Raw genomic sequence first — 18,885 nt, 5'->3', positions numbered from 1 at the left:
ATCACTAATGCTTGGTTACATTGACCACTCATCACTAATGCTTGGTTACATTGCCCACTCATCTCTAATGCTTGGTTACGGAAATGAAAGTTGATGGGATTGTCTTCATAATCTACTAAAGGATCTTGGTTGTAAACCATAAGGACGACAAAGGGGATAACGTAGACAGCCAAAGACTCTTAAGTTTCTTGTAATCTGGTTCACGGTTATAGAGCTTGAAGTAGGGAGATGTATTTTGCAGAACAGGAGTAGGTAGCCTATTAATGATATAAACTACAGTAAGAAAAGCATCCACCCAGTACCTATTTGAGAGATGTGAGTGAGCTAGAAGGGTGAAGCCTGTTTCAAGGATGTCTCTCAGTTTTCTTTCTACCAGTCCATTCTGTTGGGAAGCGTATGGGCAGGATTTCCTATAAACTATGCCATATTTAGTTAAAAAGGTCTGGAATTGAACAGATTTATATTCACCTCCTCCATCTGATTGGAGTTGTTTAATTTGGGAGGTGAATTGATTTTCCACTAAGAGTTTAAATTTCACAAAGTTTTCAAAAACTTCAGATTTGTGATGCATGGGATGTATCCAAGTGAACCTTGAGAAATCGTCAATAAATATGACATGATATTTGTAACCACTAATAGACTGAATAGGTGAAGTCCAAACATCCGAGTGTATTAGTTCTAAAGGTTGTTGAGATACACAATTTGAAGCATGAAAGGGTTGTTTTCTACCCTTGCCTAGTTGACAGGAAATACAACTGGGAGTTTTATTGAAATTGAAACTAGTAACAAAAAGAGAATTATCCTTAACAACATGACTAATAATTTCTAAGGCAGGATGCCCTAATCTAAAATGCCACATTAATGAAATGGTCCTTATTCCAATCAAAGCAGTAAAAGTCTTAGTCCCTTTGTGAGAGTTCCTTCCAAGCTGCAGTGGATACAAACCATTTTCACTCCTCCTCTCCAAGAGTGTTGCATGGTCAGAAGGTCCTTAATATAGTAATGAGATGATGTTAGAATGAAGTAGCATAAATTGTCAGTACAAAATTTGTGTATGGACAATGTAAAACATCTTTAAGTTGAAAGCAGAATAAGAGGAATGAAAGAGAGTTGAACCAGTGTTCACTATTGTAAGACTAGTGTCATTGCCCATAGCAACTTCTTCTGCTTGCTGAAAAGGCTGCTGAATCTGCAAGTTCTCCAGTTGGTTGGTAATATGAGCATTTGTTCCACTGTCGGCCAGCCACTGTTCCACTGTTGCTCTTCATAAGCATAATTTGTATGTGCTGTGTAGGAGGATTGCATCCCTGAAAAGCATAATTCATGTGATGATAATAATCAACATCCAACTGATTTGTTTGGGAAAAGTTGTATCTGGCATGGTGATCAAGTACCATGGGAAAAGTTGCTTCCCTAACTTGGTTGTAGAGAACTTTGGGTAAACTGTTTGTTTGGAAAATTGTTTCCCTGATTCTGTGAGGGAGGCCCTCAATGATATTGATGACTGGAAAAAGAAGAACTCCTTGAGAAGGACTTATGTTGTACTAAAGAGGGCCACTGTTGAATTGCTGGTAGTAAGGTCTAGGTACTGAAAAACCAAGTCCTTGTCTTGGTGAATAATGCCTTGGTGGAAACTTAGGCTCCGTTTGTTTCACCATAAAATGATTTACAGAAAAAGTTTTACGTATTTTCGAGTGTTTGGCGCGACATAAAATAATAGTCCAACAAAAAATATTTTTCCTTTGACCGAAAATTCTTCTTTAATTTTAGAAAAATGGTTTACGGATTTCAAAACCGTAAACCATTTTCTGACTTCGAACATCTCATTCTAAAATCGACGGACCATGCCAAGACCCACCAAGGACCCTACAGGGACTTGGCCGGAACTCGCTAGGGACTTGACTGAAAACCACCCGACACATTACCGGGAACAGCCCGAGACTCGCCCGAGACTTGACCGAGACTTGCCCAGGACCTGCTCAAGACCCTGTTGGAACGTGCCTGGGACCTGACCAAATGTGACCGAACGTGCCTGAAAACTCGCCGAGACTCGATCGGACCTGCCTGGGACTTGACGGGGATCTGACAGGACCCGCCTGAGACTTGACCGGGACCTGCCCGAGACCCCGTCAGGACCTGATCGGAACCAGCTCGGGACCCGCCTGGGACTTGACTGGGACCTGCCCGGGACCCACCCGTGACTTGACTGGGACCCGCTCAGGACCTGCACGGGACCAGACCGAACCTGCACTGGACCGCTGAGACCTGCCCTGGACCTGACCGGACGTGCCTAGAAACCCGCCAGGACTCGACCGGACTTGCACAAGACTCACTTGAGACCTGACCGGGACCTGCTATGGACCCTGCCTGGACCTGACCGGGATCCGCCCGAGACACAACCAGACCTGCCCGAGACCCGTCCAGGACTTGCCCTGGACCTGATAGGGACCTGCTCGAGACTTGCTCGGGACCCGCCTGGGGCCCGATTGGACCTGCCTGGGACCCGCTCGGGACTTGACTGGGACCTACCCGGTACCTAATTGGGACCCGCTGGGGACCTGCCCAGAACTTGACCAAAACCCGACTGAACTTGCACGGGACCTGCCCAAGGCCCAAACTGGACCTACATGGGACCTGCCCAAGGCCCCGCCGGAACTTGCCCGGGACATGCTCAGTCGGGTCCCCGTCAGGTCCCGATCATGTCTCGGTGGGGTCCCGGGCTGGTCCGGGCGGGTCTAGGGTGGGTCCCAGTCAAGTCCGGGGAGGTCTCGGCGAGGTCCCGGGTGAGTCCCAGTCAAGTCCTGGGCAGCTCCCGGCGAGGTCCCGAGCAGGTTTCGATCAAGTCCCCTGGTCAAGTCTCGAGCGGGTATTTTTATATATTTTTTTAAAAAAAATTATTATGTCTTAGTATTTTTATGTTGTGAATATAAAAAAATATTTGTGGTTTTCCGTGCGCGCGCCAAATGCCGAACAATGTTTTCATCGTAAAATATTTTCATGTAAAATGACTTCCCTGAAAATATTTTACGTCGAAACAAATAGATCCTTAAACTGCATGTGAGCTTTGCCTTTGGACAGTTGTGAATTGATAGGTCTGTGTGCAATTAATGCAAAGGTGGAATGATCTGTGTTCTGGAGGTGGTGCTGATTCAACAACATCTCATGGCTGAGAAGTTCATCTTGGAAATATTCAAAGTTGATTTCGTTTGCTCGAGTGTGGAAGGAGTAGGTTGTGATGAAATGAGTAAATGAGGAATTCAATCCATTAAGGGTAGAGGAGATTAATTTGTCATCTGTTATATATGGGGTTACCACAGCACCAAGTTGATCTACAAGGAGCTTGGCAGATTGCATATAGTCTGAGCAGGACCATCTCCCAAATTTCTGGCTCTTAAGTCCAAGTTGATGGTAGTTCCTCCCCATCAACTTGAGGGGTGTTAAAGTAACTCATCATGCTCCACTCGTCACTATTGCCCACTCATCACTAATGCTTGGTTATGGAAATGAAGTTTATGGGATTGTCTTCATATTTTTTTTTTTGATTGTCTTCATAATCTACTAAAGGATTTGCACTTCAAAAGATATGATGAGATTCTTTAGTATTATATTCAAGATAATGATGTATATTCTTTAGATTCAGTTAACTTTATATATATATATGGGTGCAAGCACCTCGTGTAACATTAAGCAATTTATCACATTTACATTTTCAATACAAAACTTTTTTCTTTTTTTTGAATAAATACAAGACTTTTTAGTATTTCACTTAGTAGTCTTGCGTAAAGTTTTTTTTTTTTTTTGGCATAACTTTTCATCCAAAATAATGGTTAAATTTGACAAAAATGAAAACTTAGAATATTTTGATAATTTAGGTCAGAGTTGTAGCGAGTCATAATTTGAAGGTGTCTTATGCAATTGGAATGATAGTTATAGAGGGTAAAATATAATTTATTCTTATTTCTAAGCTTAATGGTCTCTACCAATCTTTTCAATTGTTACTTCCCTCGACTACTTATATTATGAAAGAATTTTATAGTTTAATAATGCTTCTAATATTTATTATAAAAATAGAGTTATAAGGTTAAAAATATTTGTATGATATGATTTTGTGGGATTAAATGATCGATTATATATTTTAATCAGAAAAAAAATAATTAATTAGTTTTATAATTATCTTTTTGTAGTATTATAATTAATTAATTATCATTATTCTAAAATATTTTCTCTTGACGTGGCAAAAAAAAAAAAAAAAAAAAAACTAGGAAAAATTACACATACCCACTCAAACTTCCACAGTACCACTTCATTGTCAATTTTTCTTCCAAACTATCGATTGTGTTAAAACTTAAATGTTGTTTATTACCTCATATTCTATTTATCAATGTAACCCACCTGGTTAATCTCAGTCATCCAAGGATCCAGCAAAAAGCATCCTAGCCATTTATTCCAAACACATTTATATGCCTCAAAACTGATTATGTAGCTTATATATACCATGCCAATCGTGTTATTACACAAATCACACACAATAAACAAATTATCAATAAGATAAGTAAAATACAAGACATGAAAGTATAGTATAGAAATATCTTACAATACTATAGAATCGCACAAAGATTGATTCCTGCCTCCCAAAATATTTAACTCGGTACGATCGTATCTTTTGACAAGTAATCTCTTAGAATTAGCACTTCCAAGAACAATGACTAATAAAATAACTTGTATTTTTATTTTATTTTTTTATTATAGAATGCTAATCTCACATTTTAAAAAAAACAATAGAAATAACAAACAGTGTACATAAAGTAGTAAATTTCAAGTGCTCTCTAATGAGCTTTATATACATAAAGTGTGAGCTTACTTTGTAATTAAGCTAGGATTTAATAATAATAACAATAATATTTATACTTATAACATGATCATTAAATTACAATTTTTTTGAGATAATTAAATCACAATTTAAGTATTAATATATTATCACTATAATTTATATGATTATATCACATGATGAATTGATCATTAAATCATATGATTATATAATAACAAATAATACATATATAATATGACATAAGTCATAAGTTTACAAGTTAATCATATGATTCATATTATTCATGTACAATGATAATCACATTTCATATAATATCAAATTAATTATTAATTGGCATTGAATTAAACAATGTCTTACTTATAACCACAATTGAAGTATTGATGTATTATCATTATAATTTAAGGTTAAATACCTAATACCCCCCTAGGGTTTCACTTTTTTATTTTTTCCCCCTAGGGTTTGATTTTTATCACAGGAGGCTCTTGTGGTTTTGATAAATAACCAAATTAGTCTTTCCGTCAATTGACCGTTAGTTGACTTAACGGAAGTCCATGTGAACCAATTCAAAATTGACACTTGGCATAAGTGATCACGTCATCAGTGATGACTTGGCACCTAATTAATTTTTTTTTTTTTTAAAAAAAAATTAAAATTAAAAAATTAAAAAATATATACTTTTTTCAAAAAAAAAAAAAAATTGCTGGTGGCTTGTCTGGCCGGATGGGGGTGGCCAAAACCACCCCCAATGGTGGTTTGGCCACCCCCAGGGCCGAGCCACCGCCATCCGGCTAGATGGGGGTGGCCTAGCCACCCCCATGGCCAAAGGGGGTGGCTCGGCCACCCCAAATGGCCAAAGATTTTTTTTTTTTTGAAAAAATATATATTTTTTTAAAAATTAATTAGGTGGCCATGTCATCACTGATGATGTGGCCACTTATGCCAAATGTCAACTTTTAATTGGTCTACATTAAAGTCAACTAATGGTCAACGAACGGAATAACTAATTTGGTCATTTATCAAAACCATAGGGACCTCTTGTAATAAAAATCAAACCCTAGAGAGAAAAAAATAAAAAAAGTGAAACCCTAGGGGGGTATTAGGTATTTAACCCTATAATTTATTGACATAATCAACTAATGATTAAATCATATGATTATATAATAACAATATATATATATATATATATATATATATATATATATATATATAATGACATCATAAGTCATAAGCATACAAATTCATACTAATACAACAATTAAGTACCTAGAGATTTAGTTCCAATGTATGTTATAAAATATAAACTTATAATGTTTTCCCATATATAATGACATCATAAGTCATAAGCATACAAATTCATACTAATACAACAATTAAGTACCTAGAGATTTAGTTCCAATGTATGTTATAAAATATAAACTTATAATGTTTTCCCATTCCTGCACACTGGTGGGGACTAGCATGAATTTTCTTGGCTTGAATCCACTTAGAGTGGAAATGAGACAAAATGGTGATGGAAGTAAAAGTGAATATGTTTATGTTTGTGTTGGGTTTCTTTAGTTGATTGAATTTTTAATTATATCCTGAATGTGAGTTTATGGATTTATATATTGAATGTGTGCTTATGGATTATGGCTATTATCTTCGATTGTGAACTTTTTTATGTGCTTTATTTGAATGTTGTGTACAAGTGAAATGATGATTTACAAGAATTGTTGTAATTTTATTTGTATTATATGTTGTGTAGAAGGTGACCTACAAGGATTTTGGAAATTTGATTTGTATGTTGTGTTTAATTCCTTATTTAAAACATTGATAAATGTTGATTCTTAACAAGTTATGAAATGCATTTAAGGACTTTTTTTTAGTACAAGTAAATGTAAATTAATGTAAATTTGTGGTCAAATATTTTAGATTTTTCAATATGGGCTCCTTTTATACTAATTTGGCTCAAGTTGAGGTATATAGCAAATTTTGATGCTAAAACGGCCCTAAAAGGACAAAAAAAAGTGGAAAAAAAAAAACGATTAAAGTGAGCTCCAAAAAAAGCCAAACTCTCAAAATTGGGCCAAAAGGCCCAACTTGTAAAAAGCGGTTAACGGATGTGGTTGTTTATTTGATAACCACTAACTGGTGGTTAACTGCCTAGCGGATTGCGGTTTGTAAGTTTTACTAACCGTCTAAGCAGTTACGGTTATCAGTTTTAGCCACTTACCGCTAACCGTAACCACCTTTTCACCACTACCTATATAGTCTTGTATTCATATTTTAACACGACCCAAACCTGACATAAGACATAATGGTAGGCAATTTTTGACATAACCTGTGACCCCAACACGAACCCAATATAAAATTAGAAGGTTATGATTGATGGGTTTTACCATTTAATTAAATGGGTTGGGTTATGGTTGACCTATATAGTTTTATACACATGCACGACACAACTCAAACCTGACATGCAAACACGAAATGTCACCCATAACTAGAAGCAATTATTTATTCTGTTATTCTCTCATATTAAAATGTTGATTAAATTTATATTTTTCTATCAGCTTAAGCTTTTAGGATAAGTGGTAATTTAACATAGTACCAAAGCCTTTTGACAAGATTGAATCACCTTAAATTAAAGGATTTGATAAGATTATATTGAATGTATAAGCTCTATAAATAGAGCATTTTGTATTGTCTAGGCTGTCTAGCGAATAAGAGCATAATGTAGCTTTAAGGCTTTATTATGTGAATGTAGGTTATAGATTGAATCACGTAAAATCTCGTCTTTATTTTCTTTTATTCCGCTTTCATCATCAATTTTGGCCGTTTGATGGTCCAATCATTATTTGGTCTATTGTTGGTCCCTTATTGACCCAAACCCATTTTTGGTCCTTTGTTGGCCCAATGTCTTGGCCTTGTGGTATTATTTAAAACCCAAGCCAATTTTTGCCCACAATTGGTTTTAACATCTGGACCATAGTTAGCCAATTTTTGTATGACATTTGTTGTATTGTTTAAAATCCAAGCCCATAATTAGCCTAATTCAACCTCTTGTTGGCTTCTTGGCCCATAGTTAGCCTTGTTTTGAAGAAGAAAACATGTCTTTGTGTCTGAAGCATTTAAAGGAAGTGCCTGTACAATAAATTACACCTTTTAAGTTTAGTATATAATTTCACATGCCAAGTCCAAGAGGTCAGATCGTCATGCGTGTTATTTATCATTCATCTCAATAGGAATGGAAAGTTTGAACCATCAAAAGCATTGCCAATTTTTTGTTTGGGTTAATAGAGGCTAAACCCATCCAAAAAAAAGAAGAAGTATAAATCTCCTTTAATTTCATTGAAAATTAACGAATAACATATACTAAAGCTCATGTGATATGAGATGTATTAAATATATAATAGGAGATGATGCATTTATATGTTTCATAAATGTTAATTCCCTTTTCAAATTATGGAAGCCTAAGTAGAACCTCCATTCTCCCTTGGAGAATAAAACTCGACTGCCATTCCATCTGATTGTTGAGTTGGCCTTGCATTTGCTTCAAATCCCTGCAAAAAGAACAAACCAGCAGTGAAGTTTCAACATCAGGGAAGATGTATCATGACAACATATTTCTACATGGAATTTAGCTTAAAATTCAATCCCTTGGTTATACAAAACAAACACAAGATAGTTTTTGCATCAGAGCCTACATCTTTTGCTAGTTTTTATCCACTTATCCAGTGGCTTTTATACATTCTAAAGTGACACAAACACTCACAGCATAGATTGGCTTCCCATTTCTCTTTTAGTTTTTAGCTTTAACCCAAATTAGTTATCAATTTTGAAAAAAATTATTACAAAATCAGCAGTAAGGATTTTCAGTACACTGAGCCAAAAGTGAAAATATAATAATCTCACTCTTCCTTGAGTTTGTTTACTTCAGCACACCCTTGATTTGTTCAAAGTATTTATTCATAAACACTTACATCATGAACGGCTTCCCTTAAGGCATGCACTTGCTCCCTTGAAACCGTCCTCACCTATAAATTAAAGAGAAGTTAGTGTCGATAGCAACGCATCTATGGAGTAGAGTAAAGAGAAAAATACAAAATTAGTTCATATGGTTTACCTAATTTACAATCAGTTTCTTGTAGTATCAAAATGAACTCAATGGTTTCTGAGGTAAAAAAAAAAAAAAAAAAAAAAAAACAAACAAACAAACAATTTACTCCCTATAGTCAAATTTCATCCACTGGCTTAACAAATTTCATTAGTGTGACACTAACTTAAATAGGATACGTGTCACAATTTTATTGGGTTTGACGTTTTACACTATTAGAATCTGTTAAGTTTGTGGACGAAATTTGAGTGTGAGATGTAAATTGTTCTTTTGGCATACCTCATGGACATTTGAGTTCATTTTGATACTACATTGAGTTATTTGCAAATTAGGTAAACTATAAAGATTGATTTTGCATTTTTTTTCTTAATAAAAAAAGGTAAAAGAACCAATATTAAAATTGTGCTTTTAGCAAAAGACCTTCTTGACTATTGTCCAAATGACGCCCTCAGTGCATGGAGGAACCGTAAGAGAACCAATGTATCTATAATACTTTCTGCTACCAAACTTAATAACTCCTGGATTAATAATCCCCAATTCTCTCTTTTCTTCTCTCCCAACTGATTTTATGTGGTGGAACAACTGGAGGGGGGAAGAGGAATAAAAAAAATGAATAAACAAGTAGACAAGTTGGGAAAAATAATTACAAGTTCTCAAACTAGACTTGATTCATTCATACTGCATATTACTCTTCTGATCTGATGCATAAATGTCAAAATTTGTATCATGCATGGACACACGAAAGTATGTGCATAGTTCTATACATGCATATAACATAGAAATGCATGTATTTGTCCGAATATTACTGATGTGCATGCGTATATTTATGAATGTCCATAACCAAATTAAATAAGAGAAAATCATCTAAAGTACTTGTGATCAATAGCATTAATCTCTTTAACTACAGCTTAAATAAACCATGTGATGCATTTATGTCAATAGCATGGAGATGCAGACACAGCTATGGATGCATGGAAGCAAATTAAAGAGAAAACCATTTAAATACCTTGGAAAGAAAGGGATCAGGGTGACCATATTTGTAAACAATTCCAACAACAGCAAAATTTCCACTGGAGCTTTTATGAACTACGTGAAGCTCCAAGTCATACCTGAAAACAGAATTTGCGGAAAATAGATGTGGGTTTATATATACTAGTTACCATGGAAGATGTTTCAATCAAAATTGAAGGAAACAAAAAAAAAAAAGGAGTCACCTTGATCCATTGAATGTGTGCTCAGAGGGTGAATGCCAATGACACTGCTGCAGCTTATAATTAGTCCCACTTATGTTAATTTTTCCTGCATTCTGTTTCCATTTCACCTGGTGAAATGTTCAAATTAATTGTAAAATTGAATCAACATCAACTGACTGATCTATCTTATAGTGACCATGCCATTCATGCATTCATGGGATTGAAGTTGCAAACATTAACTGAATTGACATAATAAAAATATTACTACAGAAAATGATAACAAAATATAGAATTAAGCAGCAGCTTACTGCAATGTCGTGTCCCCTGTTCATCACTACAGCAGGAGCTGGTTTGTAATCCCTTTTTAATTTTCCTAGAGTCGGCAAAACCTGAACCCTTTTGTCCAAAATATCAATAGGAGACTGCATTTTTCCATTACCACAAACTTTCCAATGTGGATCGATTTGGCCCCATTCCTTTGGCCCTTTACCACTTCCTTCGGTGTAAGTATATGGAATTTCATCATCTGTTTCCCCCCACCCCCCCAAAAAAATAATAATAATACTAAATAAAGGAAAATAAATGAGACACAAAAAAATAATCAAGAAAAAGAAAATTCTTGCATTGAAAACGAAGTAAAAATTCACAGACGGAGAGAGAGAGAGAGCATCTTCTTTTTCCTCAAACATAAAGAAAAGATGACCTGGCAATCCTATGAAAGGACAAGTGAAAGAACATAGAAACACATGAAAAGTTTGACTCTTTCCGAAAGTTAAATGCTGAAAATTAACCTATCAAATCTTCAAACTGAGATCTTGGCACCTAATAAATAAACATAAATAATTCTTAAAGAGAACGAATTTATTTGGTAACGTATATTGTTTATTACACTTTGTCTGGCAAACGGGAGAACTGAAAGAGAAAATAAATCTAAATCACAGCGACATCAAAGAACACACACAGAGAAAGAGAGTGAGACTGTGAGAGTATAATGTAATCTGGCATGCAATTGTTCCATCATTGTTTACAAAATAACATTTCTCCAAATGTGATCTGATCAATGAAAGAACTTCAAACAAAAACAAAAAAGTGGGTGTTTTTGTCTGTATATATATGTGTTTATGTAGAACATTAAAGGAAACCATTCTTCATATCTCACAAAAACTAAGAAAACCCAACAAACAAAATCCTCATTAGTGATCTTGAAGATAGACTATAACAACAATGGTGTGTTTTATCATCACCCAAAAAAAAAAAAAACAACAAAAAAACAGAACAAAATGCACCAAGAGAAAGAAAGAGAGAGAACATACCCACTTCAGACTCGAGAGCTGTAGAGAAGTGGTGGGATGAGAGAATGAGAGAAATGAGAAAGACGAAGATGGCGGTGGGATTGGTCTGGAAGAAGTTCATCATGGTGCTTTGCTTGCTGCTCTTTTTGCCTGCTGTGTCTCTAATAAGGATGTTGGTGACTTGGTGTTTGAAATTTGCTATAGCCTATGTCTTCTTGTCTCTCCAATAACAAATGTGTCAGTTACATGTAAAAAAATAAAAAAATAATGTTACATGGCTTACCCCACGCGCTATATGGAGCGTGTTCACTCCCTTTTGTAGCCGTTATGGTCCAATTGTAACGTTACATCAATGAAAATGATTCAATTTCGTTTATTTCCACGTGGTAGGATTGTAAACAAATCGAGTTGTTTGTTTACTAAAATTCAATTTCTTTTATAAATTCAATTCGGTGTCGGTTCTTTTAATAAATAAGTTGAGTTTAAACAATAATTTTGACTCGCATATCAAATGAGTCAAACTCACATACTTACTTTAGCACATTTTAACATTTTTCTATCTTCTCTATATAATTCATTTCTCTTTTTTTCTAAATAACATCAAAAAGAATTTTAAAATGAAGGAAGACCTAGATCTTCCTTCCTCTCTTTTCACAGTAGCAGTATTCGGTGTCTTCCCAGTAGACTCCACCAGTCTCCGTTCTTGGCGGGTTGCTTTAGATCTAGTTTGTAGATCTAGATCTAGTCTCTTCCACCTTAGATCTTATCGTCTTCTTCGGCCAAGGTGTGTCTTCCGAAATGATGTTTACGATGTTGTGCTTCCTCTGTTGCTACTTGTGAGGTTTTTTTTTGTTTTTGTTTTTTATTTTGTTTGTCCTGGCCTTCGGGTTGAGGATGGAGTAGATCGGTGCAGGAGCTTAACTCTCACGGCCAGAATTTTAGTTTCTAATTGTTTTTTATTTTTATTTTGTATTTAGGCTACCCATGTCCTAAATCTAATATGCATAAAGCAGATCTTTTTCTTAAATGTAATTGTACATGGGTTCACGGAAGTTTGAAGTCATTTTTATAACTTTGTAACCTTTATAACTTTTGGCTATGATTCTTCAAAGTTGTATGCTCTATGATGTAAAAGCTTTATGCTCATAAAATTCACCAATGGAAGTTCCATATTTCTCAAAAAGAAGAAGAAGCACATTTTAACATTTTATGGGCTTATGTGTTTAGTCAATTTGTTTTTATTAAATTGGTACATTTTCAAGCAAAATAAGAGTAAAATAGTATACCTTTGATTTGTGCAATTTCAAGGCATGTACAATTTGTCAAAAACATGCAGGTAGCCATAACCAAGTGTAACTTCTTTTTTTTTTTTTTTTTTTTTTGAGTAACTTAACCAAGTGTAACTTTAATTCATACAGTGTAGGCATAGGTGAATAAGCAAAGTACTCAAATATTTTAAGCATATTTTCAATATAATATTATAATGTGAGTAAGATAAAGTAATGCAATTATTATCTTTAAAAACTTTAATGTCCAAAATGACATTAGCTTCACCTATGTATTTTTTTCATATCAAAATTAGTCGGTGGAAAAACTTTTCATTGCACCTTATGCTTGTAATAATATTTTGATTAATTATATAAAAAAATAATCATATTTGAAACACATGTAAGAATCACTTTTGGTTGTTCTTTAAGCAAGTAAGAATCATTTATGGTCACTCTTGATTGGTTGTTGATAAATAGTTATCTATGATTGATTCATATCTATTTTCATATAAAATAAAGGCGATAATTACATTTACCTCTCTACCTACTATCTTTTATGTAATGTGCCCTCTAATATTTTAATTTTTTCAATGTCCTACAATGTAGTATTATGGTTGCGGTGTCCACATTTCGCAACTCAAAATGACAAAAAAAAAAAAAAAATTATCTTACGGATGATATTTTTGTCATTTTGAGTTCTGGAAATGAGACATTGCAACTTCAATGGAGGGAGGTAAGACATTGCAAAAATTGAAACATTTCGGGTGAATTGCAAAAAAGATGATAGTTAAAGGCAGTAAATCTAGTTTTGCCAAAATAGAAGAAGTGAGTGAATATATATATATATGTGTGTGTGTGTGTGTGTGTGTGTTTTGGAAAAAGAATATGATTTAGCTGTTCTTTATCAGATATGCTTTGTTTTAAGATTAAGCAAAAATAAATAAATAAAAGAGACGCTTTTTTTTATTGACCAAGTCACGTTAGAAGGACTCTCTTTGGGCCATTTGGGAACTCTACTTGAAAGAAAGAAAAAATGGCTTGACAAACGGTTGAAGTTGGCTTTGGTATAAGTATTAAAAAAGTGTTTTTTCTTTTCAAATTATTTTTAATTTCTTAACAAATTGATGTGGCTGTTTAAATATACAATATTTTTACCAATCATAAGTCGAGATATAACACCAAATACCACTTTATTTCTAAGATTTAACTCTTTTTTATCACTTATTAGGGCAACAAATGTCCCATGCATACTCAATTTGTGTGAGCATTTTTGGGCTAAAATATGTAACACAATAGCTCAAATTAAGAAGTTTTAAACCAGCTATAAACTATTGCTCCATTTCATACATGGCATAGTACATGTATAAATTATTGCTCGATATCATAAGTGGCATATATATTACATGTATAACATAATATTGTATCTTTATTACTAGTAATTACTCAAGCTCATGTGCTATGAGATTTATTTTTATATATATAATAGTAGATAATGCATTTATATTGTTCATAAATGCTAATTCTTAGTTCCTTGGACAATACAACCGAACTGGTCTTCTATTTGATTGTTGAGTTGGCCTTGCATTTGATTCAAATCCCTGCAAAAAGAACAAACCAGCAGCCAAGTTTCAACATCAGGGAAGATGTATATCATGACAACATATTTTTTCATAAGCACTTACCTCGTCAACGGCTTCCCTTAAGGCATTCACTTGGATCCTTGAAACCGTCTTTACCTATAAAAGAGAAGTTTATGTGTCAATAGAAACTGCATCTATGGAGTAAAGAGCCAATAATACTAAAAATTGTGGTTTTAGCAAAAGACACCTTCTTGAATATTGTCCAAGTGACATTCTCAGTGCATGGAGGAGTTGTAAGAGAACCATTGTATCTGTAATACTCTTTGCTGTCAAAGATAATCTCTTCTGGGTCAACAATCCCCAGATTTCTCTTTTCTCCACTCCCAATTGATGTTATATTGGGGTACAGCTGGAGGGGGCAGAGAGGAAGAAAGAAATCAATATATAAGTTCTTGAGCATCTTCTTAGTAAGTCGGTTTTTAAGGATGAGTTCCATCCAGCAAACACATTTATGGATGCGTGGAAGCAAATAATTAAAGAGAAAGCCATTTAAATACCCTCTCAAGGAAGGGATCAGGGAGGCCATAGTTGTAAAGAATTCCAACAACAGCAATCTTTCCAGTGGAGCTATTATGAACTACATGAATCTCCAAGTCATACCTGAAAACAGAATTTGCAGAAAAATAGATGTGAAAGACAATGTGTTGAGTTGGGTGTAGTGTATATTAGTTAGCATGGAAGATTTTTCAATGAAAACTGAAGAAGGCATGCAAACAAATGACCTTGTTCCATTGAATGTGTGCTCAGAGGGTGAATGCCAATGACACCCCTTCAGCTTGTAATCAGTCCCATTTATGGTAATTTTTCCTGCATCCTGTGTCCACTCCACCTGATAAAACATTCAATGAATTGTAAAATTGAATCAATATCAACTGACTGATCATAGCTTAGAAAGATAACATAATAGGATCCAGTGAGGCAGGCTTCTATAGTCTGATATGGATTGATCATTAAATAAAAATACAACTACAGAAAAGGACAACAAAATATAGACAGAAGCAGCAGCTTACTGCAATGTCGTGTCCACTGTTCACCAATACAGCAGGAGCTGGTTTGTAATGCCTTTTTAATTCTCCTAGAGTTGGAGAAACCTGCACCTGCTGAATATCAATAGGAGACTGCATTGTTCCATTACCACAAGCTATCCAAAGTGGATTGAGTTGGCCCCAATTCTCTGGCCCTGTACGACTTCCTTCAATGTAACTAAATCGAGTTTCAGCATCTGTTCCCCCCCCTCCCCCCCACCAAAAAACCAAAGGAAAAGAAGTGAGACACAATGTGACATTCCTTTTTTTATTTATTTATTTTTTATTTATTTTTTTTTATGTCAAAATTCATCCATTTTCTAAAAACTCACCAAGAGAAAGAAAGAGAAAACATACCCACTTCAGAGTCGAGAGCTGTGGAGAAGTGGTGGGATGAGAGGATGAGAGAAATGAGAAATACAAAGATGGTGGTGGGATTGGTCTGGAAGAAGATCATCATGGTGCTTGCTGCTCTTTTTGCCTACTCTGTCACAAGGGATGGTGACTTGGTGTTTTTTTTAAAAAAAAACAAAAATTACATCAATGAAAATTATTCAATTTCTTTTATTTCCTAGTGCATAGGATTGTAAACGAATTGAGTTCTTTGTTTGTATAAGTTCAACTCGAGCTCGGTTCTTTTAATAAATAAGTCGAGCTTAAACAATAATTTTGACTCAAATATTAAATAAGCCAAACTCGCATTTTATCTCACTTCGACTCATTCTAGGCTTATGTGTTTAATTAGTCAATTTGTTTTTCTTAAATTGGTACATTTCCAAGCAAAATAAGAGTAAAATAGTCTTTCCAAAATATCTTATATGCACTTAGTAGTCTTGCGTAACGTTTTTCATCCAAAATAATAGTTAAATTTGATAAAAATGGAAACTTAAAATATTTTGATAATTTAAGTCGGAGTTGTAGCGAGTCATAATTTGAAGGTGTCTATGCAATTGGAATGATAGTAATAGATGGTAAAATATAATTTATTCTTATTTCTAAGCTTAATGTCTCTACCAATCTTTTCAATTAATGTTACTTCCTTCGACTGTTTTTATTATGAAAGAATTTTATAGTTTAATAATGCTTCTAATATTTATTATAAAAATAGAGGAATAAGGTTAAAAATATTTGTATGATATGATTTTATGGGATAAATGATTCTATATTTTAATTAGAAAAATAATGAATTAGTTTTATAATTATCTTTTCGTAGTATTATAATTATCATTATTCTAAAATATTTTTCTCTTGACATGGCAAAAAAAAAAAAAAAAGTACACATACCCTCCTAAAACTACCACAACACCACTTCATTATCAATTTCTCTCACAAACTATCAATTGTATTTAAAGATGTTATATATTACCTCATATTCTATTTATCAATATAATTCACCCGGTTAATCTCAGTCATCCAAGTATCCAACAAAAAGCATCCTGGCTAGCCATTTATTCCAAACACATTTATATGCCTAAAAATTGATTATGTAGCTTATATATACTATACCAATCATATTATTACACATATCACACACAATAAACAAATTTAATAATAAAAATAAAAAAAATAAAAAAAATAAAAACTTTAGGAGGTGGTCGAGCCACCTCCTTCAGCCAAATGGAAGGTGGGCGAATCACCCCTAAATGTCATGAGGTAGTTTCGGCCACACCCAAAATTACATCGGGGTAGTTTCAACTATTGAAAAATTATTTGGATGGTGCAAAAATTATTGTAAATAACAAATAATATTAATCCAAAAATTATCAATAAGATAAGTAAATTAAATACAAGACATGAAAAGTATAATATAGAAATATTTCACAGTGCTATAGAATCACACAAATGTTGATTCTTACCTCAACTCCCAGAGTATTTGACTTGGTACGATTGTATCTTTTAATACGCAATCTCGAAAGATTATATTATAATGTCTACCTTCGTTAAGAAAGCATTTCCAAGAACAAAGATTAATAGAATAACTTGTATTTTTTTTTTTTTTTAGAAAGATAATCTCACATTTTTTTTAAAACAATAGAAATAACAAAGAGTGTGCATAAAGTAGTGTATTTCAAGTGCTCTCTAATGAGCTTTTTATACAGAAAGTGTGAGCTTACTTTGTAAGGAAGCATTTAGGGGTCATAAAGGAGCCATGGACAAATAGTTATTTAGGTGTAGAAAAAAAAAGTGTAGAATTGAATAGTAATTAAAGACCAACGTTTATTTACGCCAACGACAAAGTCAATGGCTTCAAACAGACCCTTTATTAAGAAATTGAATGCTAGTGCCAGCAAGAAATTCATTAATGCAGTGGCTTGAAGTCAAGGAAGGAGAAAATAGCTCAAAATGAGATTAGATCCTCTCCCGGATAGAAGAATATCCAGCTAATGATCAAAATTCTTTTAAAGAAATTTCAACGCCATAAATAAGACATATATCTTATTAATAAAATATTATATATTTTTTCATAAATAGGACATATATCTCATTAATAAAAAAAAATTTAAAAATATTATATATTTTTTTAAAAAAAATTATAAAACAAATTTATTAAAAGTTATAAAAAATTAAGGGGTAGCCAGAAGCGGACCACCCCCAAGGGCCAAAAGATTTTTTTTTTTTTTTTAGTTTGGGTTTAGGGGGTGGTCTAACCACCCCAAATGGCCATGTGGTGGTTTGGCCACTCCTGGCCCAAGCCACTCCCATCTAAAATGGGGTGGTCCGGCCACCCCCTATGGCCAAGATGGGGTGGCCAGCCACCCCTTTTATTTTTATTATTAATTTATTTTTTATTTTTTTTAATATGAAATATTATTTTTATTATTATTTTTTTGTAGTGGGATAGGTGTCCTATTTGTGGCACTAGGATTTCTAAAAAGAAACCACAGTTATGAACTGAATATTCTCTAGTCCATTATAGATTGGAGAGGATCCTATTCCCTCAAAATGTGTTTGTAAAACAAGTAAACTACAACAATCTTCCCCATCTTATAAACATTGGAATAGAAGAAGATTCAAAGCATGCATTGACGTCGCACCCGAAGGTTTTAACCACACCTAAAATAAATAAGTGAGAACTTAATGAATCGTAGTAGAGTTAGGGGGTGGTCTGACCACCCCAAATGACCATGTGGTGGTCCGGCCACTCCTGGCCCAAGCCACTCCCATCTAAAATGGGGTGGGCCGGCCACCCCCTATGGCCAAGATGGGGTGGCCAGCCACCCCTTTTATTTTTATTATTAATTTATTTTTTATTTTTTTTAATATGAAATATTTTTTTTATTATTATTTTTTTGTAGTGTGATAGGTGTCATATTTGTGGCACTAGGATTTCTAAAAAGAAACCATAGTCATGAACTGGATATTCTCTAGTCCATTATAGATTGGAGAGGATCCTATTCCCTCAAAATGTGTTTGTAAAACAAGTAAACTACAACAATCTTCCCCATCTTATAAACATTGGAATAGAAGAAGATTCAAAGCATGCATTGACGTCGCACCCGAAGGTTTTAACCGCACCTAAAATAAATAAGTGAGAACTTAATGAAT

General features: G+C 34.1%; 2 protein-coding genes across 6 annotated transcripts; both read right to left on the bottom strand.

Moving 5' to 3' along the window:
• Positions 1-8,205: 8,205 nt before the first annotated feature.
• Positions 8,206-11,609, bottom strand: LOC132161627 (alpha carbonic anhydrase 4-like). Of its 2 annotated transcripts, XM_059571786.2 has the most exons (7): positions 11,428-11,609; positions 10,423-10,640; positions 10,136-10,242; positions 9,928-10,030; positions 9,342-9,503; positions 8,788-8,841; positions 8,206-8,367 (listed from the first exon to the last, which is right to left on the bottom strand). In XM_059571786.2, exons 1-7 carry the CDS (start codon positions 11,528-11,530, stop codon positions 8,278-8,280), a joined length of 837 nt encoding a protein of 278 aa, XP_059427769.2. In that variant the 5' UTR covers positions 11,531-11,609; the 3' UTR covers positions 8,206-8,277. The 2 variants fall into 2 exon arrangements, with proteins under 2 accessions (XP_059427769.2, XP_059427770.1); XM_059571787.2 differs by lacking the exon at positions 9,342-9,503.
• A 2,238-nt stretch (positions 11,610-13,847) lies between these two features.
• Positions 13,848-17,346, bottom strand: LOC132192205 (alpha carbonic anhydrase 4). 4 transcript variants are annotated; one of them, XM_059607472.2, is made up of 8 exons: positions 17,196-17,346; positions 15,697-15,844; positions 15,325-15,548; positions 15,037-15,143; positions 14,812-14,914; positions 14,502-14,663; positions 14,357-14,410; positions 13,848-14,272 (listed from the first exon to the last, which is right to left on the bottom strand). In XM_059607472.2, the coding sequence occupies exons 2-8, from the start codon at positions 15,797-15,799 to the stop codon at positions 14,198-14,200; spliced, it is 828 nt and encodes a 275-aa protein (XP_059463455.2). In that variant the 5' UTR covers positions 15,800-15,844; positions 17,196-17,346; the 3' UTR covers positions 13,848-14,197. The 4 variants fall into 4 exon arrangements, with proteins under 4 accessions (XP_059463455.2, XP_059463457.2, XP_059463456.2 ...); XM_059607474.2 differs by having other exon boundaries at positions 15,697-15,825; XM_059607473.2 differs by having other exon boundaries at positions 15,697-15,820.
• Between the last annotated feature and the right edge of the window lie 1,539 nt (positions 17,347-18,885).

Source organism: Corylus avellana, chromosome 10 (assembly GCF_965113065.1).
Source record: "Corylus avellana chromosome 10, dhCorAvel1.hap1.2, whole genome shotgun sequence".
In the NCBI taxonomy this organism is placed as follows: domain Eukaryota; kingdom Viridiplantae; phylum Streptophyta; class Magnoliopsida; order Fagales; family Betulaceae; genus Corylus; species Corylus avellana.
Note: the sequence above shows the minus strand (reverse complement) of the source record. Positions and strands in the feature narration are given on the sequence as shown.